The sequence below is a fragment of the Pezoporus occidentalis genome, unplaced genomic scaffold (genome assembly GCF_034315485.1).
Source record: "Pezoporus occidentalis ecotype Australia unplaced genomic scaffold, CSIRO_AGI_Poc_V1 ctg6, whole genome shotgun sequence".
Taxonomy (NCBI): domain Eukaryota; kingdom Metazoa; phylum Chordata; class Aves; order Psittaciformes; family Psittacidae; genus Pezoporus; species Pezoporus occidentalis.
The window spans coordinates 8,884,816-8,905,661 of NW_026915943.1; the positions used below are offsets into that span (position 1 = coordinate 8,884,816).

General features: G+C 40.6%; 1 protein-coding gene across 3 annotated transcripts in view; it reads right to left on the minus strand.

Annotated features, from left to right (window-relative positions):
• Window positions 1-843: 843 nt before the first annotated feature.
• Window positions 844-20,846, minus strand: part of SLC36A4 (solute carrier family 36 member 4) — a 77,985-nt gene continuing 57,982 nt past the window's right edge. For 2 of the 3 annotated variants that reach the window (XM_062639290.1, XM_062639292.1), the window contains one exon: window positions 13,066-17,222. In XM_062639290.1, the coding sequence (XP_062495274.1) occupies window positions 16,915-17,222 (308 nt within the window). In that variant the 3' untranslated portion in view covers window positions 13,066-16,914. Of the gene's footprint in view, window positions 1,645-13,065; window positions 17,223-20,846 lie in introns of those variants that run through there. The other variant, XM_062639291.1, reaches the window with a different exon arrangement.

The following is a 20,846-nucleotide window of genomic DNA, read 5'->3' on the forward strand; positions in this document are numbered from 1 at the left end:
TGATTTAAAAACGAGAACTAAACCAGTGGGTTTCAGCATCTCAGGATGCCACTGCAAACTGGGTTGGCAGCTACAGCCTCAGTTCTTCCATGGGTAGAACTTCCTATGTCATATATCCTACAAAAAGGTCTTTGGGGCTCAAAGGGTGAGCAGGAACACACCCAATCACTTCTTATGAGTCCTAGTTCATAGTACACAATTACAGCTCATTTCTACTTGTGTTTGCCCTCTACAAGTGAGCTCAGTCCCTGTCCTGAAGACAGCCTGAAGATGCTGAGGATGGTGAAGATTCTCTGGGACACCATTTCAGCTAATCCCAGTGGAAGGACACAGGGACACCTCATTTGTACAGACTTCCATACAGCCAGTACTACAAGCTCCACTGTGGCAGTGATTTTTCCTGTTGACTCCAGATATTTAGCTGAAAACAGAAAGATCTCTGAGAATGCCTAAGACAGATCTGAGATGTTTCAAGAGAGTGAAGCTCATGTCAGGACTGATGAACTATAAAACCAGCACAGTTAGATGGGTAATTGGTTTTTTGTTTAATTTATCTCCTTGCTTTCAATGTTAGGCACAGCTAAATTAATTTTTATTGTGGATTCATTTGAAATATAAGAATAGTTTATCAGCAGATTTGTTAGAATGCAGTGTAAGATGGTGATAGCAGTAAGATTTCATATCCAAAGACCAGTAAAAATATTCTGGTAATCACTTTGCCATGAGTGTAGTGCCATATGGTTTGGAAGCCTGAATTGTCTAGGAGACACGACTGCAACTTGAAGACATTAAAAAACCCTCAGGAATAAAACATAAGACACCAGAGGCCAATAAAATAATGATGTTTAAGGTCTTATTACCGCCTTGAATGGCAATGAAGGCTGTGCTGGTTATTGCAGAGTGTCTTTACAAGGAAGAAAATTCTGCACAACGAGAACTAAAATTTTAGGGACAGTGAGTTTAAATTTGCACACTAACATCACTAAATCACACCAATCCACATCATTTGAGAGTCCCACTTCGGGTTTATCTGATGCCTTTAGATGAAAACAAAATGATCTTTGACAACAATTGAACTTGAAGAAGAATGAAAAAGAATGAAGGATAAGAATCTACCCAGATGCAGAGAGATTGTTCTGGAGCTTGCACAATAATTAATCTAGGATGGAAGGATGTGCAACATGCTTTTTCAGGTAATGGTAGGCTGTGCAACACCAGCAAAGTCTGACTAAAAGCACTGGGTGGTTGGTAAGAATATTCTCCCTACCAGAAAAAGACATTTAAAAATATTACTAATAAATGATCATGAAGCTGTTTTATTCTGCCTGTGCTCAGCACACTGGCTATGAAAATGGTGTTTTCCTCTGAGTATCCCATCTCTAGGTTGCAGTCATGCCTCACTCGACATATTTTACCTATAAGCCTTTCCCAGTCAGGACAATTGGTACATTTCTTGTCCATTCATTAAGGGATGTTGGAGGATGGGATCACCAAAGCTGCCCACCTCATCATCACTGACAGTCTTGATAGCAATGCTTAAGCAGGCATGACCCGTGGCAGAGATAGCTTCTGTGTCACTGTGTACATTGCTTGCCAAGCACTCCCAGGCCTCTCCAATGAACCTGCAACAACCAGCAACCCACCCTGCAACAGAAATAGCAGGCAAGATTGAAAGCACAGACAGTGCAACCTGTCCAACATCAGGCAATAATTAGGTGATGTTAGTGAATGCTGGTGGAAGGGGTGGCTTTGTTTTCTTCTATCAACCTCTCAGCATTTGTCAGACACTTAGGTGTTCACACACTCAAGGGCTTGTCCAAAGGGGCCTTTCATTTGACTACAGACTTCAAATGCTACTGCAGTATAAATGCCACCATGTTAAGTGCTACCTACAATGCTACCCACTCCTAGGCCTTGTGCTGAGTTTTTACCCCATGGCTCTTTTCATTTGTTCTGGTCTGCTTCTGGCTCTAGACCAATTCTTTCTTTAAATCTCCTTTTGAAAGGTTCAGCATGAGAACACTATTCATTTAACTCCTGACAGTGGGCTCATATGTTCAAAAGCACTGCTGCAGAGCACAGAAACTCACTAATGCTCCTTGATGAAATACCCCACAGTTTTCAAAATGACTCATGGGACAAAAGCATTTTGGCTGTTTTTCTGCTCTATCCCCAGTGATTCACCCACAGAAATATGGAGCTATATGTATGGAAAGCCATTCTGTAAACAAAATGAAAGCTGTTGCTTTGGTTTTGCGCAAGTCCTGTGTCAATCCTGTGGACAGTCTGAATTTAAGCCTGGCTTGAGCTTGCATGAATGAAGACAACACTTGCTGTCTAAGACGCAGCCATGAACTCTATGGAAGACTGGTACCCCTGAACCTGCAACGTGGGCTGACACAGCAGCAGCAGCTTTAGGAAGCTTTAGAGAAAGATGCCCATGAGTTGGAAGGATGAAATCACCTGTGCAAACTATTCAAGGATCAAATTGATTGCCTCTAAATGAATTGGGCCAGAGAAAGGAGGTAAGTCTGGCAACTGAGCACTGCTGGAGGGATGCAAATTTCACAGCAAGATTGGAGTTCAGTGCAAGATAATTTATAATGGTGAGACAAACTATTCCACTGGACAACAAAATTGAAGGAGCTGAAGGAGAGTCTGAAAACTTAATGCAATAAGTTCTTGGTAGCTCGAAAAGACTGCTAATAAAAGGAAGGATGAAGCACCTGGATTTAGTCAAATAAACAGATTCATGTAACCTTCTTCAACCTAACTCAACCTAACTAAAAAAAAAGCCCCTTATTCAAGACTATTGACACCATGGATCTAAATCAGAGCTGTATGTGGAAGTGGGGGGAAGGATTTTGCCACACTTTTTTTGACATCTCTTTTCAGGGGGTGATTATTCAAATCTGGTGTCATACCCAATATGACTCAGCTCTAGCTGAAATGAGCAAATAAAATATTCTGTGATAACTTGCTCTAAGCTTCTCCTCCCCTTATCCCCTCAGGGAGCAGCATAAAGGAGTACGACCTAGTAACAAAGCCAAGGGTACCACCTGCCTGTTGCAGAGCTGATCATTCTTGCTCCCCTCCAACAGGAGGATGTCTCCAGTGGATGGTTTCCCATCCCCATGTATCACCTGCAGGGGAAATGAAGTTTGGAATTAGCCCCAGCATCTGGCTGACAGACTGCAAATGCCACCTCCTGAAGAAGAAGGAACTTAACCTAATGTGAGAAAGCAGACTGGGAACAATTCAAACTTCAGGAAAGGAAACAGTGACTGTTCCTGGAGGCTGCTCCTCTCCTGACAGGTATGTACGAGGACCAGAGTATTAGGCATGAATCAATGGCCCCTACACAGGATGACTAGAGAAGCTTGTCCTGCTGCCAGTTCATTAGCAGTGCAGAAGAGAAGGGCCCTTTCATCAGAGACGCAGACATTTTGCTAGAGGGAGAAACAGTTTATGCTCTTTAAATCTGCTTATTCCTGAAGAATTTCTCATTATAAAACACTGCAGAGGAAATTACAGTTCTGTTAATTTTTTTCTTTTTTTTCACTGTCTGAGTACAAAATGAAATCATTCCCTTAATGCATTAACGTGATACCTGCAAATAAATGTGAGAAGATCTGGGACAAAACCAGTGCTGCCTACAAATCTGTGAGACTGATGAGGAAATTGGGCAGACTAATACAAAAAAAGTAATTTGTTTCAGATACTACAGCTTAGCCAATGTGATTTGTAGTTCTTTTTTTTTCCCCCTTCTTCCTCCCTCCAGGGAATAGTTTATCCATTATAAAATGCGGTTTTGCCAGGACCAGTTGTTATTAATGAAAAATCCCTCCTGTCTGAATAAGTGTTTTACTCACAAAGCTATCACATTAAAAGCTGGGAATCCAAATATTGGCCTTACTTTCCTGAAAGGAAGCAAATGATCTGTTACCCACATTTAAAAGGCTGATAGCTGCCTAGACCCAGAGACATTACAGGATACGTTCAGACTCCCTGAGATACAGCAGTATATTCAAGTTATAAGTGGGGTTACAAGCACATTTTTCTCCTCTGCTTTGCATCTCCCTCAGCTCTGTGAACTCATTCCAGGGCCAGGGATAGTCAGGGCTGCAGGAACACGCCAGATCAGTCTCTGCACATCTGGCCTGGACTCAAGGTCATAGAGAAAGCCTGCACAGAAGGCAGACTCCTCATCTACAAGAAGCACTTCAGAAGTACCAAACCAGACTTGTTACAACACTAAGAAGTAGGAGTCACTTTCAGACCCACAACAATTTGAAATGCAGCTCTTACATCTCCTTGTCTTCCTCTCTTTACCAGAGCCACGCTAAGGATGTTTGAAGCGCTATACCCACAAGAATTAAGGATGCAGACTTCTGTGCTATGAATCTAATGCCTAAACTCTTTAACAGCCTAAGCTCTTTAATAGCCTACATGCAAGAGAAGTCACCAACCCAGGCAGCAATTCCTTGGAGGGCAGGTTTGAAAGCTACTTTTCTACCAGGGTAGGCTGCAATTCAACACAGAAGAGCATGGACCAAAATACTCTCATTTTAGGGTAATATAGGTTGGTTTTGCTCTAAATCTTGCCTTCCTCATAGGTAAAAACTGTGCTTGGGCATGGTCTGGCACTCAGAATGACCCAAATTCAACAGCCCCTGTAGAATTTAGCAATCTTTAACATTCAGGACTTTGTTTTCATTGTTGCATTTTCTTCCCTTCCTCCTCTTCCACAATACGTCCCTACTTTTACTTCTCATTCCCATCTTTAACATCTCTGTCTTCAGCCAGCTCCTCTCAGTGTAGGATATGTAAGTGTATTAACACACATTATTCTCTTCCTTCTGCATCATTACTGAAGAAATGACTTGAAAACAGAAATTACAAAGATCTTCGGTTTACTATCTCACTCTGCCAAAAGTATTGCCCTTAGCCCTAGACTTATATGTATTTCATGCCATTTTCAGTCCCAGGAGAGCTCATATTCAGGCTTATCTGAATTCTTTTGAGTGCGAGTTTTAAATATAGCTCTAACGTCCTATAATCCAATAGCACAATAAACTAAATCAATTGCTTTGCTTTCAATGACTCTCTTACTAATTCTGTGGGAAAAAAAAATCTGGCAAGCTTTATCCTTTATGAACATACTAATTTTTCCCTCATGCTGCTGAGGATCAAATCTTTTTCTCTATTAGGCTGGAATGCCTCCATAAATGTAACTAACTTTATGCCAGCTTTCCACTAGGTATTTTATCAAACTTTCTGCCTCTTCTTCATAGCCAAGAAGTTCTGGATATTGACCTTAAAAAGTCTTTTCCATAGGAACATACTGACTTTTTCTTGGTTTGGGTTTTGACCATTCATTTTGAGACATTTTGGATCTCATTTGCAAGTGTATTTATTGACACCTTTGTTAGATACATCCAAGTACTAGCAAATCATTAAAAATACGAACTTTCCTTCCTTTCCCACTCTCCATGAAACACAAACACAGGCATATTATGAGGAAAAATATGTTACTGTAAGTTAAGGTCTCAGATACTGTGTTAGTGAAGCACATACAGGTAGACAGCTCCATAGATATAATCTATTTCTTCCTCCTTTCCCTTACACTATTGAAAATCATTACACTTCAGCTGTGGTTATATTACTTGTGCTAACACATAAAATACCTTTTTCCATTCTTCTATACTTTGTCCTTCACGGACTCAGGATGGGTTGTTGTCCCAGAGGAAATCACTGAAATGAGGAACAGGAGGAAGATCAGTTTTATGCAATAGAAACCTGACTTAATTATGTCTCAGGGTCTCTGAGTTGATACTTCCTGACATCAAGTTGTTCTGTGGAATATGCCCTATTTCCATGTATCACCTGAAAAACAAGCCTAAGCCTCATTAAACGAGTCAATTAACATGAAGACTGCTCCATAACGAGGTAACAATAAGCCTTTGAGACCTGCTGGCCTTTGGCATTCCCATCAAGGGGAATATTTCAAAGGTCCTCCAGGACTTTGTGCTGCAAACATCACCACTCTTGTAGAAATGATTTCTGGACTTTACATCAATCAGTAGAAGAAAGCCCATCAAAGCTCTGCTCTGCCTGTGTGAAACTAATGCCATAAACCAATTATTTTTACTTCACATCTATAGCCCAGAGAATTCTCTCTTAAGTTTCTCCACATTTGTCTTCTGGGTTTGTGGCAATAAGATCAAAGATCCTGCTGGAGGGGTATTATCAACAGAGCTAGTCCTTTTATTTTCAGAACCAAGTTAAAAACAATGCAGCGCCACATACATCTGCCCAAGGTTCTTTTAGTCTTTTGTTTTGTTCTCTGCAAATACATTTTTTCTATTTTATAGCCTAGCTGTTCCCTTTTTTTCCAAATGAAAGGCTATAAATGCAAACAGATTCTGGAGTGAGGCCTGAGAACAATAACAAACACCGAGTAAACTAACTTAACCCATCTCACGCCACCAGTTATCACAGTTGGTGTTGACTATGTAAACAGGTTCCTGCATGAAGAATAAACCTAACGAAGCCTGATATCACACACATCTGTGTTTAATGATGCTCACAGCCTCTTGCTTCCTTCCCTCCTTTAGCAGAACTGCCCATCCATCTCCTAGAAACTGAAGGGGCAAAAGCTGGTGCAAGCTCTGGTTGCTTGCAAAGGTTTGGGAGGGCGGCTGCTGGGCCAGCACACTCCATGGGCAAGCATGATAATCAGAGCAGACGGCAGTCACATTGGGTTCATTGAATGCCTTCCCCTGAGTCACAGTTGTGACAAAACTTTAATGGCTACATTTGGCAAAATTTCAAAGGTGATGGCTATGCCTTTTTGCCACACTAGTGAATGGGTCGAGGTCAGTGAAGGGTGATGTAATAGGTAAAGATCCATTTATACAACTCAATAATTCATTGTCTTGGCATGTCAGGCTAAAAATCTCAATTTTCCTGAAGAACTGTCACCAGGAAGGAAATAGTGCAGTCCATACACAATCTACTTTGTGGAGAGAGAACAGAAACTTGACGTATTTATCCGTCAAAGAGAAAATCATGTTGGTAATTCAGGTGTGACTGTTACACACCTCCATGAGGAATGGATGCAGAGGATTTTCTCTGCAATATATAAATGCCATAGCAAGGCACAAAGATTGTAGTCTGAAGCTAGGACTTGAGTCTGGAAACAAAATGCAGGTTTAATCAATGAACTAGGCGTAAAGATAAAATCACTGCAGATACGGTTTGTAGTGCATGACGGAAAAAACAGCAGATGTAGTTGATGATGGAAAAAACAGCAGAGTGGATATTAGTAAGAGAGAAGGCATCATTCAGAGCAAGCTAGCATTGAGGAAGTGATTTCACCGAAACAAGTGCAAATTCATATTCCCGTGAAAGAGAAATTAATGAGTTATGCACTGGGTGGAAACAGTAAAATCTGCAAGTGTTATCGTGGACAGACAGCTTAACGTGAGCACACACTGCAGGCCTGTTGTGAAAGACTACAGAAATAAAAGATCACAAAAGGTTACTGTCAATAACACAATCTGTTTTCAAAGACAGTCAATAAATCATCTCATTCAGATTTTGGAGTGCCTTTATGGGAGAAAATACAGTGTTCTAAGTCCTGAATGGGGTTTTAATCTGGTGAGGAATAAAAGAAATCATTCTAAAAGATGTCTGGAAGCAAAAAGGAAACAAATATAAAAGAGAAACTACAAACAAAATTCTAGCAGAGAGGGCGACTAAACTCTTAAGCAAAATGCCAAAGGATATGCTGGATTTTAAGCTGCTTGATGTATTCCCTTTGAATGAGATTCTTGTAATTCTTGCGTAATGACCTGAGGCCTTTCTGTGTAAGAGCTGAGGTTTCTGGATGTCAAGCAACAGTCTGCAGTGTACCAGGCTTGGGTTTGGTGATCTCTGGATACCTTTTTCATCTTTAAGCTATATGAATATGTGAATATTGTTGCCTTTACACTTTCACAGCTGCTCCTTTTCTTATTTCAGGCTCTAGCCAGACTGAGAAGGAAACCAACACTTCCTGCCTAGGCTTACAAAACTGTTACATGTTTTATTAATACACATACATTTCTGCTCCAACAGCTGAATTATCCAGTAATGAGCAAAAGAAGAGATCTTAGTCCCTTACTCGTACTCCTAAGCTATATAACTTTTCATGGGTTTTTGCAAACGCAGTTAAACTCTGCAAAGTGTGAAGTGAAATCAGCAAAACAGAAGTATGCTTTCTGTGCATTAACACAGCATGTTGGAAAATACATTCTGCAGGTTTTTCCTTACACTGCCTGAGAGGCTGTTCAGCAGCCTGTCATTACCCTGAAGTGCGTTATGCCTTGTAGATATTTATTTTGTGTCTATAGGTATTACAGGTCCAGTGAAAACTGATTTAATAGAAAAGTTAGAAAAAGAATGCTCAGGTTTGTGAGCTGTAGGTAGTGCAGTTATTACAGAAAAGTTTGAGTGCGTTTAACTTTATCAGTCTCCAATTAAAGACATCATTTAAAACGCAGATGCTAACAGCAGCATTCGGTGAGGCGGCAGGAGATTAACAAGAGGGGTAAAGAAGGGTCAGCTCAAAAGAGAAATGTGTGCCCAATGCACAGTTCAAGCAGCCTTAATCAGGATCTGCTGACAGAGAGGCATTGGGATGGATAAGAGCTTCCAAATTTCCACCTTCTGGATATTTATGACTAAACTAGACAAAGCAGGGGTACATATATTTCCAAGCAACAGTTAACTGCTGAGCTAGATGTCTTATGTATCTTCTGTTTCTGCTTTCAAACTACATTCAGATACACAACAGGATCATCAAACTAGCCCTGAGCATAGAGTTTCCATCCTAAACCTGAGCAATCCCACCAGCTACTGCTGCAGGAACAGGGAGAATGTTTTGTACATCAGTGAGAAAGAAAGAGAAAAGGACAGGCCAAGATCTGCAGGTCCTTGTCCAATATATGCCAAGGGCTGTGCATGGAGCCCCTTGCACTGCACTGCACCACTTTTGCAGCACAAGTTGAAACATCCCTAAATATTTCAAACTGTAGTTAAGCCAGGAGCTCCTCACATGGCTGCAGAAAGCAGTGCTCATTCATGAACTAAGTATTAAAGAGTGAAGCTACACTTTCAGATGAAATCATTAAAGCAGCATAGAGGCTTTAGATGTGCATTATCCTTTGCTAGTTATATATCTGCCAGAGAGCTAATGGCAGCATGACTCTATATCCCCAATGGAGTTCAAGAAAAATGGAGAGGAGCCTTACCAAAAGTTTCTATGATGTTCTAACTTTCTGTTAAAAAGGAAGATACAAATAAACAGGAGGTAGCTATTTTGTAAAACACAGCAGTAACATTTCTTCATTACATCGATGGAGCAAACAGTAAATTACATTGCCTGCCAGAGTTTGAGGGAGGCAATTGAACATGAGATGAAAATACTGTTTTACACAGGAGGATGTATAGTATGGGGAAGGCAAAAAGCAATAAATATCTGTATCTTGCAGCAAACATTGCCTGAAGGGAGCCACCCATACCCACATTTATGTACACAGAGCATTGAACATCTGCCAGAATTATCTGATGGATGCTCCCTTCCCAAGTACAAATGTGTGAATATAAACCAAGGTTCTGAAAAGTAACTACCAGAACTGGGGAATATCACTTGCATGCCTGACTTGAGATATTGCAAAACAGAGCCTGTAATTCAGACAGTTCTGGGTAATTGCCCCTCTACTTTTGTTCTTTTGGTAGGAATACATTGCATTCCTGATCTTGAAGTGCCTTACTTTGGTAGCAAAAAAGAAGGGAAAGAGGGAAAAAAGAAACCAGAAAGAAAGGTACCAAACTCTAACATAGCACAGAGGAGGAGAGGTAAACTGTACAGTCTCAACCAAAATAAAGAAGCTATTTCTCAAAGACAGAGATGTGACAGTGAAGTGTGAAATACAGCAGTGAACAACCACTGCAAAACCAGAAGTTACACTGTCTGAAGGAAAAGAGTCCAGGCAAGCCAGTCTTGTTTCCTGCCACTGGGCAGCTCACCTCACTGCAGGACAAACTGCACATTTCACCTGTCTCAGCCCCAGAAGAAATACATTGCACTTGAATTAACAAATTTTATTGGCATTGTAGTGCCTGTAAAGGATCATGTCTCTTTAGGCTGAACAACAACTGTGGTTGGAAAATCACGATGCCAGCCTGGCCTCCAGCAGTACCAGGATTCGCTGCCCTGTTCTGTATCAAAAATTAGGAGTATTATAATTCAGGACATAGAAAAAGGGTCATCCTGCTGTACTTTAACTTTGCACTTTGAATATAATAAAGGAAAAAAGCTCCATACTATGAATAAAACACCTCCAATGGAAAGGCCCAGGACCAGTATTAAAATGCCTGACAAGCTCCTTACAAACTGCAGCATTACCTCCAAAACAAGAAAATGCCAACATTTACAGGACAAAATCATAGAAGCTGTAAATAGGAACTGGCACTGCATGTGATAGTGCAAGGCAAGGCCTGTTACACAAGTACAATGAATGCATTTTTAAAGAGGAAAGATCATCAGCTGAGCTGGTGGAAACTGATGGGAACAGCAGCTGTGAGCTGAACGGGGGGGGGGGGGGGGGGGTAGTCTCAGGAAGAACAGGAGCTTGACTGTCTGATGCAGATTTAGTGAATGAAGACAGATCCAGCAGTAGTCTGAGGCTGCAAAAAATGGGGGGGGGGGGGAAGGTGGGGAGTCCAGAAAGAGCCTGTAAAGGTCTTAGGGAAGAGCTGGGGCCACTGCTTGCTGCTGTGGGATTTTCTCAACAGCAGATCAGTACGGTCTCCATGGGAGGATGTCCTGATGCACTTGGACTGCATCCAGAAAGGCTTTCCAGCTTCCAGCCCCGATCTTCATCTCAGCTTCTGCAGCTGCACTTCACCTGAGACATGGCCCCACGCTCTTCCTGTTCTCCTCCAACCTCCACAGCCCAAATGGTGGGTTTTCCACAAGAGAGCCATGTCCCACTCTGGCCGAGTCTTTGACTTTGGTGACTTGAGAATCAGACCCCAGGGCACCTTCTTTCATGAAGTCCTGTAATGAAGAGCTCCAGGCTGTCTAAGCCAAACTTTCCATTAGCGTCTCAGGTTATTTCAGGGCATGCCAGGAGATGAGATTTTCTGCCCAGTGCCTTGAGCAACTTTGTAAGACTTGGCAGGACTTGTAGACTTGCCTGTGCTGTAGGCAAAAAATAGCTTAAACTGTGAATGTAGAGAGGAGGCAGATAAGTAGGTGTTACTGCGTGTTGGGGGATGAATGTCCAAAACTGAGCTTTTGAACTCTTTCAGTTAGAAGGCTGCTACTTGCCTGCTGCAACTGGTATGGGCTGGGTATAAATTCTGACAACAGCTGGGCTAAACAGAAGTGGCAAATCCTGAATCCTCCAATGAATAAAGAAACCTGAGACCAAGCCATCAGTCATGAGGCAAATGTGTTGAGCAGGGACATCCATTAGACCAGGTTGCTTAAAGCTCTGTCCAACCTGGCCTTGGACACTGCCAGGGATTTTATTAAGCATGATGAAGTATGAAAAACAGAGCACTGGGCTTTGGTTTCTCAAGGCTGGCAGTTGAAAACAACCAAAAAAGACGTTCTGTTCTGCAAAGCAATTGTATTGGGTATGAAAATGGTCCAAAAAATGAAAAAACTCTGAACTTTCCACTGGCATTTTTATCTCAACATTTAGAGGAATAGATACATCAAAGATACAGTTGAGTTCTGGGGTGTTTACAATACACCGTTTAGGAAAGCTGCTGAAAACTGAGATACAGAATCAATTCTCCCTATGTGTGCCTGGGCAGATACAGATGGGAGTCCTTCCAAAATAAAACTTTGTTTCTGAGTGCCTAAGTTAGAACAGAACCAGAAAGACTTCACGTGCTTCAGTAGTTTTCAGTTCACTCTCAAAGTCAAACCAATCCATCAGGCTAGGAGTCAAAGATTGTCCAGCATAAATTATCCACAGAAGCCATGACAAGCACTTCACAAAATTCCACATCCACAAATGTAAAGAGCTATTGAGCTGTTTAAAAAACACTAAAGAAGCTGCTGTCTAAAGAAAAGGTGTGCTGGGCACCCGTGACTGCAAAATCAGAGAAAGGCCAAACCTGAGCAATCCAACCCACAGTACAAATTGCCAGTAAGCACATGTATGTATGTGTACACACACATACACTACACAGGACCAAATGCACACGGCCAGCAACAAAGATCAACACACACTGGAATCACAGTGCTCTCACAAACAGCACCAATGGCCTGATCCATTTCCCCTCTCTGGCTGATCAGGATGAAAGGCTGTTAATGGAAAAAACATATACACATATATGCACATATACACACATGTACATATATAGAGACACATTATCAAGCTCTCCAGCTTCTGGTTTTAGACATTCAGTCTCCAGCTGCTGACGCTGAAGAAACCAGTTATAAATGGAGTTCAGTCAGAAGACAGGAAAGACTGAACTGGTCAGGCACGGGACATGGACAGAGAGACACCTCTACTGACCATCCCCAGCTCACATGTGATTAACTGGCCCCCTTTATGTCTACATTAATACAATCATAGAACTCCATTTTTCCCAAAACACTTTGATCCTTTCCCTTCCCACCTTAGGCTCCTGCCCTAAATGCCTAAGTGCAACCCCAAAATACACTTCCCACTGGTGCCAGAGAGGCCCTCAGCCTGTGGCTCCCTTCGTACATTTAGACATTAACAAACTCACTAAAGCACCTCTAAAAAGATGCAGAAGCCTCACTTTACCTGTGCCCTCATCAAAAACCTTGGGGTGGAGGTGGGATTTTTCAGGATTGCCTATGCGACACTGAAATGAGATTCATTATCAATGAAAAGACAGCTCTTGATCTTGCCTGACCGCCTCAAGGCACTCACTTGCCATTCCTTGGATAACTTCAAAGGTAAATTCTGCATTAAGACAGCTATTTTGTCTAGTGATGTAGTAGCAGTGACAGGCAGGATAACAGTGAGCTAGCAGGGTAATATTACTGTAATCTTTATTGATACAGAAGATTTAAGTTACAGAACATTAGGCAAACCCCCCTCTTACTTGCCCAATATTTGAGTATGAACAGTTACAGACAAGAAAATGATCCAGTTACTTATAGTGCAGCTAATTATTAAATTACATTAAAACTGTTAACAATATTATATTGTAAAATATGAGTGCATGTACAGTATATAAATATAATAGCCTTCTGTTCCTTGTCAGGAACATAAGCCAATCACATACATTTTTCAGTTTAATTTACCTTGTGCTAAAGTATGTTTCCATCTTATATACATATTCATGTAAACCATACCTATTAAATCTCTCAGTTTCACTCCCTGCGTCTTAACTTGCAATTTATATTACAGTACTTTAAAAGCTGAATGAACACTCTTATTATTCAGAAGAGGTTTCTGTCAGAATTTCCTCTTTTAAATCTTTGGCAATGTTTCACAGGAACTCTCTTATTATTCAGACTTAGTAGTTTTTTACTACATGACATTTTAATCTCATCCAAAGCAAGATACACTGATTCCTGACTCTTTCTATCTGAAAGAGCAGGCCATGCAAATGCACTGTATGAGTGTTAAAGTAACAGAAGTCCTACACTGTAGGAGAAAATTGACATTGTGCAAAATATACTAATAAACATTCTAAAGATTCAAAAGATACAACATTGCTAGACATGACAACACTGACCCACTGCACAGACACACTACTTCATACCTGGTCAGTCAACGGCAATGCACCGGTTTGAAGATCTGCTCCTTGACAGGCTGCACCCTGGTCAGACACAGCAGTAAGATGTGTAAGGGTTTGTATTTGAGCCAGGTTATCCATAGTTTGATGGCAAAGATTAGATTCCTCAAACCTAGCAAGCTTCTCAACAACTTGCCTGACTTACAGAATGATCTGCTGCATTCACCTGGGTACCAAGGCTGCCTATTCAGGTTGTAGATACTCAGTTCAGCAAAGCTTCATTAACAGTACCGTGTCACTTGCACTGTTACTAACTCTGAGTGGTCAAGTCTTTCTGCACCCTGTCAGAAGCACCTTCTCAGAGCTGCTCAGTATGACACAATTGATGCAGAACAGATGGTATGAATGGACATGACAGTCCTTTATTCTCCAAACACACACAGGTGGAAAGATGCATAAGTAACAAGAAAAAATGACCTGCATTTTAATCTTACCAGACCTACTAAAAATGTTCCATGTAGAAGTATTTAAATGTCAAGTAAAATATGCTGCACAGAAATACATTCTATGATCAGCATGCAATCAGGTAAACAACAGATGCATTATGAAACAGATGAAAATGCTTAGATTCAATGTCTTTTAAAACAGTTTAAAGACTAAAAATCTTTAAGATGAAAAGCTGAAGTGACCTTTTGCTTCTCTAACTACCTGTGTTTGTTCCTCTGTGGCACTTTCATATGAAAGGTTTATTCTGAAGTATCGTACCTGCAGAGACTCATCCCTTTAAAGTGCCTGCCAAGTATTTAAGTTTACCCATGCTACAATGAAAATGAACATTACTGTATCTATTAGCTTGAACAAACAAAGGCAGTTTGAACTACATGTTAAAATAAATCTTTGTCAGAAATGCCCTCATCAAGATGGAGATGAAAGTGCTGAAATACAGTCACCACACAGTAGATAACTGGGGAAACATTCTGAAGGGAAAATATATAGATGTATAAAGCATTATATTACTCTAGCACTGTAATGTGTTTCAGTAGTTCTGAGAAATATACTGAAGGCAAGCAAAATGTAACACATTTCTACCTTAATTTGTACAAATACAGTAGAGAGATTTTGGCATACCATATTTCTTGGGGGGAATGTTACCATTAAAAATATTCCTTAGAAAAAGAAATTTCTTCATAACAAGAATGAGCATGATAAATACAGTTCTGTTATCGTACAAAATATAGTGCTTTTAGAAAACAAGACCCGAAAATATAGCTTTATCATTTGGAGTTGAAGTCATCTATGAAGTATAAGCCCAAAAGCCAAACATGGACCCTGAAAAGTCAGGATTCCAGTTGGGAACTTGGCGTTGCAGACTTGGTGAACAAATCTCATTTTGACTCAATTACTGGCTCATCAACTTGTTCTTTTTTTCCTTCCAAAATAGACAAAAGAAGCACAAATCAGTAAAGGGCATGTTAGATCCTATTTAAGGCAGAATGTAAGAATGCTAAAATAATGACTATGTGTTCCAATAGAAATATAGATAGGCAGTCTATAGAAAGGCAGTCTACAGACTTCTAGTAACAGATAAAATAATCCAAACAGTATTTCATGCATTTGTATAGCTGAAATCAAGGCTCAAGAAACGGTGTAAAAAATGGTCAGGACAGCAGTTACCTAATGTACAAAATTAAACTGCTTATCATGCAATGTTTTTGCATTGTGAAAGTAATATTGCTCTGAGAAACAACATCCTGCATTTTTTCATTCAAAATTCAAGGGGATATATAACCGCTTTCTAAAAAATACTGTATTTTCACATGTACACCCTAGGTCTCATAAACTGTACCTCTCCACAGAGCACCAGTAGTTGAAAGCAAGTCCTGAGTCACTTCTTCAGAAAACCTGCAGGCAGGTGGTGTGCTTGTAGTAAGGGCTTCAAAACAGACATCCTGGTGACCCCCCAGCTCACAGTGCTGTGGAATCATAAGCTCTTTCACAAATAACTCATACCTTTTATGTAAGAAAGTATGGCAAAAGCTCCATTCTAGAAAGTTTTGTCTCATATTTTCCTTTCTCATACAGAAATTAACATTGTGAATCTTTTAAGCTGCTCTGACAGTCAGACCTCTGTGGCTCTACTGAGCATCACAGTTGCCATTTCCCTGGAGCAGGGGTCTGGCATGCTGAACATCTCATGGTACAGGAACATACAGTAACAGATCACAAAAGGTGGCAAGAACACTCCTAACTAGCTAACTTTTAGCCTAATAAAAGGTCCATCCTTTACCTCTAAACCTTACCCTACAGTCTTGTCCATTCTTCAGCTTGGACATTAAGATGGTCAGCATGAAAGAAACGCCTTTATGCTTACTGTCATGTAACCCACCAGTAGCAGTAGCCTGCTACACTAGCCACAGATGGCTTGGTTCCTCCAATTGCTTGAAACCCCCCCGTTGGAGCCAACGTGAAAAGACTGAACAAGAGTCACAGTCATTCTGCACAGTACACTGATTCCAGACATAGTGACTCCCAGGAACCAGAGCCAGGCAACTGCAGCTACCCAAGAACTTCTGCACAGCACACATTCAAGTCCCCGGAAAGGCAATGAAAAACACAGCTGCTCTTTTTTACAAATGCAGTGCCCTGGTTCACTGGGGTGCACTTCACCCCATCAGAGGCAGCAAGAGAAGGTCCATGCATTATCGAGCTCTCACTCCAACCCTTACAACAGAGCTGGAGTGAAAATAGTTATGCCTAGACTTGCTGCCTCGATATGATGAATGGGCTGACTTCCATCTTTTCTGACAAAGAAGGAATCCTGACTTCCTTATTAAAAGAATCTTTCTTTTCTTGCAAATAACCTAAAATCATGTTTCCTTCCTATTTTCATGTATGTGCTTTAAATCCTGACATCAATTCAGTTTTTCACTACATGAGCAGAGGCTGGGAACAAAGGAGTTAATTCAGGTAGCAGATGGGAAGGAATGAAGGAAACAACAAGCAAGAGAGTAAGAAAAGGTTGCATGCTATTTTTCAAAATTCATTTAAAATCCATTGGAATTTGTCCCATACATAGGTCTGCCATCCATCTAGGATTTCTTGTTAAGGAATAAAGTTCACAGTGCCTGGTTATTACTGTAAACCAGCCGCCACGTTTGTAACATTGACATCTGCAGCGATGCTCTCTGTTGCATTCGCCAGAACTGTGGATGCAGGATAAATGATTTCTTCAACTGTCACGTATGTCCCTGTTAAAAATCCAACAACTCCAATGACAGCTATAAAGATGTCTTTGAATACTGTCCATAAATTTAAGTTTTCCTTGTAGAATGTGAGGATTTCAACCAGAGGTGGCAGAATCAGTGCCAGAGTGCTGCTGCTGACGGCTCCAACAAAAGAAATCACCAGGTCTAGGCGAGGGATCAAAACCGCTACGGCACCTGAAACACAAGAATAACAATGGTGGCTTCAGATTCAACATCCGCATGAAAAACAAAACCATGACAAACACATCATGTAGTGGTTCAGGCTGTTTAAGAGGTTTTATCATTCACTGTTTTTCCAGCTACAAGTGGTATGCCCTATATACTTGTCTTGACTATAGCTTATTAACGCTTTGTGATTCTACAGATACATGATAGGCACCTTGTGACCAAAGGAAGCTTGGGTAGAGAAAGAGGTGTCCTTCAGGTAACCTCAGGAACACCTAACACTCAAAAATAGCTAAGATAAGTCTTCTATCCCACTGTTACGATGGAACCTACTCAATATCAAACAAAGAGTTTCTTCCACTGCATGAATATGACATTTAAAGACTGGAAATGCCAAACGTTTATACATTAACTAGGACAAAGCTGAATAAAATGAGAAAGGAATTATGCCAAAGTTAATAGAAGTCACAAAGTACCCACCTCTCTAAGTTTTGCAGCCACAATTCCATTCAAGCTATAAATTCAAGCCCTGCGAATGCCTGAACAATACAGGATGAGCGCTCAGACCAGACTGACTGGCAAGCATGCTTGATACTTGCACAGCAATGCACAGTCCGTAAGTAACTTAAAAGGGCAGCAGAAGCGTATTTGCAATGTCTGGTAAAACTCTCAGCTAATGAACATGTTGAATGTGTTCTTCTGAAGTATAAGAGATGGCGGCAGATTTAAAACTGTTAAAAAAAAACCTTTTCTTAACTGAATTTCTGAAAAAGCATGCTTTTTAATGCAGCTCAATCTCTAACCAAAAACTAAGGAGAAAAAGGAACAAAACAGAAGATAAACTGCATTTATACTATGAGGTGACAAATTCTACTTTCACAGGTGAAAGATTAAGAGATACAGCTTGCCCACAAGACAACCACAAACACCATATGGCTTGGCTTTATTCCCTTTGGAATGAAAAACTCTTTTATCATTATCTTCCTGCAGCACACACTATGCAGAGACAGAAAGTACTTCACATCATTTGTCCTCACACTGCAACGATTGCTTTGTCCAATGTTACTAGGGAAGACTACACTCACACAGGAGAAGATGGCTTCTTTACCTGAAACATCTTTACTCTTTACAATGAGAGGTAATCCAGGTCACTGTCCCAACACACAGCAGACCCATAATGACCTGTACAAGGAAAAGGCAGATCCATCCCTTCCCCAGAACTGTCCATATCCATTTCTCAAATGTATGTAAGTAAATTCACTTTTTACAGCACTTTGCATCAGACTTCAAAGCAGTTTACAAAAGATTTTATAGTTACATTCTTTCTATTCCTTATGCAGAGAGATACATAAAGAATGACATCAGAATAAACAGCGATTTAACAGAGGTAACATCCCTTTTGGATGGCAACATACGAAGCAAACCAGGCAGCGAGACACTAAGGAACGTTCTCATGCTGCAGGCATGAGCTGCAACACAAAGTGATCTTCATAAAACCAGCAAGCACAAGGTGTCTGGCATAGCACATGCTTGATTATGCCCAAATGTATTTCACCATTTAATTAACTACAATCCATGGGCTCAGAAATGACATCTGGTTGGGCTGTTACACCTGAAATGTTGTATTTATTTGTCTCTACAGTAAATTTGTTTGAGCTTTGCTACTGATACTTTATCATACAAACCTCTTTAGACATACTTCAGTGAAATAATGTAAATAATTGCTAGATGCAGCTAGATTCAACAAATGTAAAGCACGCAGCCAAATTCACTAAGATTGAGTTCTAAATGGATGATCCTATACCTTTACAGTACTGACACCGTCCCCACTGTCAATCACTTTCCTTCAGCCACCTATTTTTACGGACCCACCAGAAATCAGTCTGCAATTGAACTTCTGTCCTCTTGTTCTCAGTCTCTTAAAATGAATTACAGTTCTGAGACAGCTAAAGGGCTCCCAACAGTGCAAGCAAAACTTAATGTTTACTGGTTTTGCTGGAGGGCGCAGAGGTGAAGAAAAGAGTTGAGAGCAGTGGCTATGTCTTGAAGAGCTGGCCATGCTGCTTCTAATGCTGCTACAAAGTCCTGTTTCCCTCCACTCACCATCACCACACCAGACTCCCCAGTCTTTCTCTTGGATGTGTTACATATATCAAGCTATGTCACAGGAAAGTCAGCAGTGATCCATGATTAATGTGTTGCCTCACAGCAAAAGCAAGACCCAGGCAACAATAAGTCAAAATAATTTTATATAAAGAATTTTGTCTTGTCCTCACCCTTGAAAATAAAAAATTCATTATATACCTTTTGATTACTACATGAAGTAAGGAAACAACAGAGTTGCCTTTGCCTCAGTCATTCTACCAGCCCCTGTGATCAGTGAAAATGTTCAACAAGAACTATCACCACTGGATGAGGACTGAATCAGGGATTACTTGAGAGAACTCAAACCATAAGGGTATACAGGACATAATGGGTTGTATCCAAAAGAGTTCAAGACAAGGGGGAATGGGTTTAAACTTAAACAGGGGAAGTTCAGGTTAGATATAAGGAAGAAGCTCTTTACTGTGAGGGTGGTGAGGCACTGGAATGGGCTGCCCAAAGAAGTGGTAAATGCTCCATCCTCAGCAGTGTTCAAGGCCAGGCTGGACAGAGCCTTGGGAGACATGGTCTAGTGTGAGGTGTCCCTACCTGCAGCAGGGGGTTGGAACTAGATGATCTTAGGGTCCTTTCCAACTCTAACTATTCTATGATTCTAAGAGAACTGGCCAATGTCCTTTTAACACAACTCTGCATTATCTTTGAAAGGTCATGGAGACTGGGGGAGATCCCTGGTGGCTGGGGGAAAGTAAGTGTCAAGAAAGGCCAGAAGTATAATCCAGGGAAATACAGCCAAGACAGATTCACTTTTGTCCTTGGAAAAAAATCAAGGAGCAAATAATCTTGGAGCACATTTTTGAGAAAAGAGTGTCTGGAAACAGAAAATGGATTTCTGTACGATAAATCATGCTTGACCAATGACTGATTTATGGATACTGGTACAATGACTTGATTTATGGATGAGGGAAGAGCAACAGATGTCATTTACCTTAATTTTAGAAAGGTCTTTGATATTGCCTGCCACAATATTCTTGTATCTGGATGGAGGGAAACCAGATGGGTAAAAATCTCACTAGACAAAAGAATAGTGGTTAATGAGTCAAGTGGTTAATGAGTCAGCCTGAAGGCTGGTAAAAATCCTACAGCTAGTAGGGAAAAGTAAAAGCTCCCTGCAACCGATAAAAACATGAAATGATCACTTAAGATGACATGAATGACACCCTTTAAGCCTAGAAAGTGATAATGTGCTCAGTGCAACACTAATGTCTCACAAAAATGTCCCTACAGCACAAAGTGACAGTGTTGAAGATGAGCCAACATCCTATTTAAGTCCAAATCAATTTAAATCATTGATCATTAATCATAATTCAAAACTGGATTAAAATTAGTATTTTAAAAGTGATAATTCACAGGGGGGCTTATTTCTGAAGTAAAATGGCTTAAAAATATATTAATTCTGGCTTATTTCAGATGAGGTATCATATTATGCAAATAATAGTAGTGCTAAGCACCCTACAAACCAAATACTTTAGT